Source organism: Bradysia coprophila, unplaced genomic scaffold (assembly GCF_014529535.1).
Source record: "Bradysia coprophila strain Holo2 unplaced genomic scaffold, BU_Bcop_v1 contig_94, whole genome shotgun sequence".
NCBI classification, from domain to species: domain Eukaryota; kingdom Metazoa; phylum Arthropoda; class Insecta; order Diptera; family Sciaridae; genus Bradysia; species Bradysia coprophila.
Window position 1 is genome coordinate 388094 of NW_023504022.1, and position 3110 is coordinate 391203.

The 3110-nt window shown below is 38.6% G+C and overlaps 1 protein-coding gene across 1 annotated transcript; it reads right to left on the reverse strand.

Moving 5' to 3' along the window:
• Positions 1-416: 416 nt before the first annotated feature.
• On the reverse strand, positions 417-2085 carry LOC119085551. The gene is made up of 4 exons (XM_037195970.1): positions 1913-2085; positions 1768-1847; positions 981-1125; positions 417-910 (listed from the first exon to the last, which is right to left on the reverse strand). Exons 1-4 carry the CDS (start codon positions 1968-1970, stop codon positions 684-686), a joined length of 510 nt encoding a protein of 169 aa, XP_037051865.1. The 5' UTR covers positions 1971-2085; the 3' UTR covers positions 417-683.
• Positions 2086-3110: the final 1025 nt, after the last annotated feature.

Here is a 3110-nt window from a genome sequence, read left to right on the forward strand (position 1 = left end):
AGACTACTGAGATCACAAGCTACACACTGTCATTTTTCTTAATGTGGTTGTCAAACTCATACGACTTATACTCGATATACGGAATATACGGAAGATATACTCGATATGCTGGATATACTGGATATGCTCAAAATATACTCGATATACTCAGAATATTTGTAATCGAAAGGAAGAGCCCTAGAATAGTACATTTGTGTACTTGTTTTGGACGATTGATTTTAGACAATTTCGCGGATTGTAGGACGAACGAAGTGAGGTCTACAAGCGAAGTGAGGTCTACAAGGTCGACAAATCAATCGCCCAAAACAGGTACACATGTGAATTTTCATGCAAAGGGCAGAAAACCCGAGAAAATGTTAAAAATTGTCCTCATTTTCGGCCCCGAAGCATGAAAATCACTGCAACTATTTCATTTTTACTTGGCACACTCGATTGCGGCCGAAAAAATATATATGAAATTCCATTGTTAGCTTCGTTTATCGGCCGACAAAGTTACTTTTTCGGACGCACATATGTCGCTGTACAAGCAGTACTTTGATCGAACTTATCGATCGTAGGTGCAGTGACGAAAAACGTCGAATTATGATCCTCAGGCACAAAAAATTTTCTTTTGGTATTTTCAAAGATTTGTTTACGTTTAATTGAATCGGTTTGTTTTGTTTGGCTTACATTTTATTTTCTGTTCACAATCTTAAACGTCCAAATGCGGCAACCGTCACCACCGCAATAGCAACTATCGCACCCAAGGCCGGATTAATCGGCGAACTATTACAAGCATCGTTATCGTCGCATATCGTACACGTCTCAATTTTCACATCTTTGTAAATCGATTTCGTTGTTCTTTGGTGGGCATAGTCACAGCCAACGTTCGCTAACTGACAACGCCGTACGACGGATCGTTTGTGGTTCGCTAAATCAGGAGGGAATGTGTTTCAAATTTAAGCGGAGAAAGGAAAACATTTTATCAAATGGTGAATTACCGTCGGTGCCAACTAATTTCTGGCATACCATGCGGATTGATTCATTGCTTCCGTGGAAATTAACGTCAGATATTTGTTGTAGGAAATTTCTGTGTGGGTTGAGATACTGAGATTCCATTTCCTTTTGTTTTATAAAATCGCATTCCTTAAAAGGTAAGAAAGACGTGAGCTGAGATTTTACGTAAAGCCAAGACTCGTCAAACTTCCGAGCCTAAGAAAAGTGCAACAGCCATGTTACGGTCCAAAAAAACGACAAAAAATGATTTCAGAGTTATCTTCTCATGATCGTGATATATTCAATACACTAAACTCGAGAAAACGGCCTGAACAACTCAGGTCCAAAGCAATGCATTTATAGTGATTTGTTCACCGAGCAAAACTACATGTTTGCTTCCCGATGGGAAGAAATTAAAAATTGCATTTCAATAGGGCTGACTCTAACCAGAGTGTAAATGCAATTTCGACTACGTTTTTAACAACATCCGACAGCACTCAAAGTATCAGCTGAGGCGAGAAAATAATAATTTTGCGTGAAGGAGGTAATTTAATCGTTAATCCATTACCATCGATTAAAATTCGATTACCATCGACTACCGTCGATTGAAAATCGATAATCTTCCGCTACGGTGGAAAAACTTTGCCGTTGCTCGAATTTCCCATTTTATTTTGCTCGGTTTTGATATTGTCATTGCTCCCTGATTACCCAAAGAATAATCACGACTGACTAGTGGTCAGAGTAAATGTACCCACAAGTCACATAACGCTTTCGAAAGCAATTAACACGAACCTCGGCTACTAAATTCGTCACGCCACCTGCACATCCCTCATTCGTGTCAGTGTCACAATTAAAGCATTTGAGAGCCAGACCTTCGGAAATACGAATTTTTGTTTATTTAAATTTAAATCTGACATTTTTTCTGACCGTCACCGACCCGATTGAATCATCATCACCAAGGTGGCTATCACGAAAATGTGCACTGCCTTACACATGTCGCCAATTGAATTGAATGCCCTCTTTCACTCTCGTCACAGTAATTATTTTGATTTGATTGATTATTGAACAATTTCCTCTTGGAGCGATCAACGTCTATATGCAAAGTTTCGAATCGAACTAAATCACTCGTGAGCACACATTAATTTAACAGAAAACCAATAAAAATCGTTACATAAAACTGTTGTGCGTATTGAACTTGTGGTTTTGTGAAAAATCATACGGTAAACCGGTCATTTTCTAGCCAATCTCCATGTAAGTTAAGTTATAAAATCATTACGAACACGCAAGAATGTGACGCAAGTCTTTGTATCTTTGTAGACAGCGGTTATGTATCTCTGAACAAGTGGAAAGCTTCTAACTAGTGGTGGAAAATGTAACAAGTGCTGATAACGGCGTGAGGTCGGGTCACACTTTAGACTTAAACTTTAGGAATCAAACAACCGGCAAATGTCAAAGTGACGTTTCAAACGTCAAAAAACAAAGTTTTCATATAAGGGACAACGTTTACTGTACTTTTGAATCACTACACATTGAAAACCATTGATTGTGCAACTGTTATGTACCTTTAAGTTTTTGACGTCACATTTTTAATAGATGGGAAAAACTAAGACTATTTACCGCAACTTTCATTTACCAAGTGGAATCGTTTTTGCCTGGAATCTTAATTCTAAACTGCCGGACGCTCCTGTTACGAAGTCGCTGGCCTCTGTTATTTTTGGAATATTTTCCACTTCGCGTCAGAGGCGCCGACTTTTGTTTGGCTCGTGGGGGGCAAGATTATGTATACCAAAATTTTGTCTTTCTTCTAACGTGCTTTGAAAACGCAATTGAAATCTAGCATCAAACAGCATGCACTAATGCAATCATACCCAAGGTCGCATTGTCGGTTTCAGCACTCTGAGATACTGAAATATGCATGCAGAGAAAATAGTGGCCAGCGGAGCGATCGATAAAATTTTCTGGTTCAACTTTTTACGGAAAATCAGAAATTGTTGCTTTTCTTTGTTTCGAAATACTCCTCACAGGGGCAATCTAAGAAATTTGGAAACACCCTAAGAATTTTTTTTGCCCATAGCTCAGTATTGCTTTTTTAAGGAACAGCTACATTTAGTAATCACTTATCACAAGTTCGAATA

Coding starts and splice junctions, on each gene's coding strand:
- LOC119085551 (XM_037195970.1), bottom strand. CDS start 1,970: ATGTGTAAGGCAGTGCACATTTTCGTGATAGCCACCTTGGTGATGATG. Junction 1,848..1,912: donor GGTGATGATGATTCAATCGG/GTCGGTGACGGT, acceptor GTATTTCCGAAG/GTCTGGCTCTCAAATGCTTT. Junction 1,126..1,767: donor TGACGAATTTAGTAGCCGAG/GTTCGTGTTAAT, acceptor TTACCTTTTAAG/GAATGCGATTTTATAAAACA.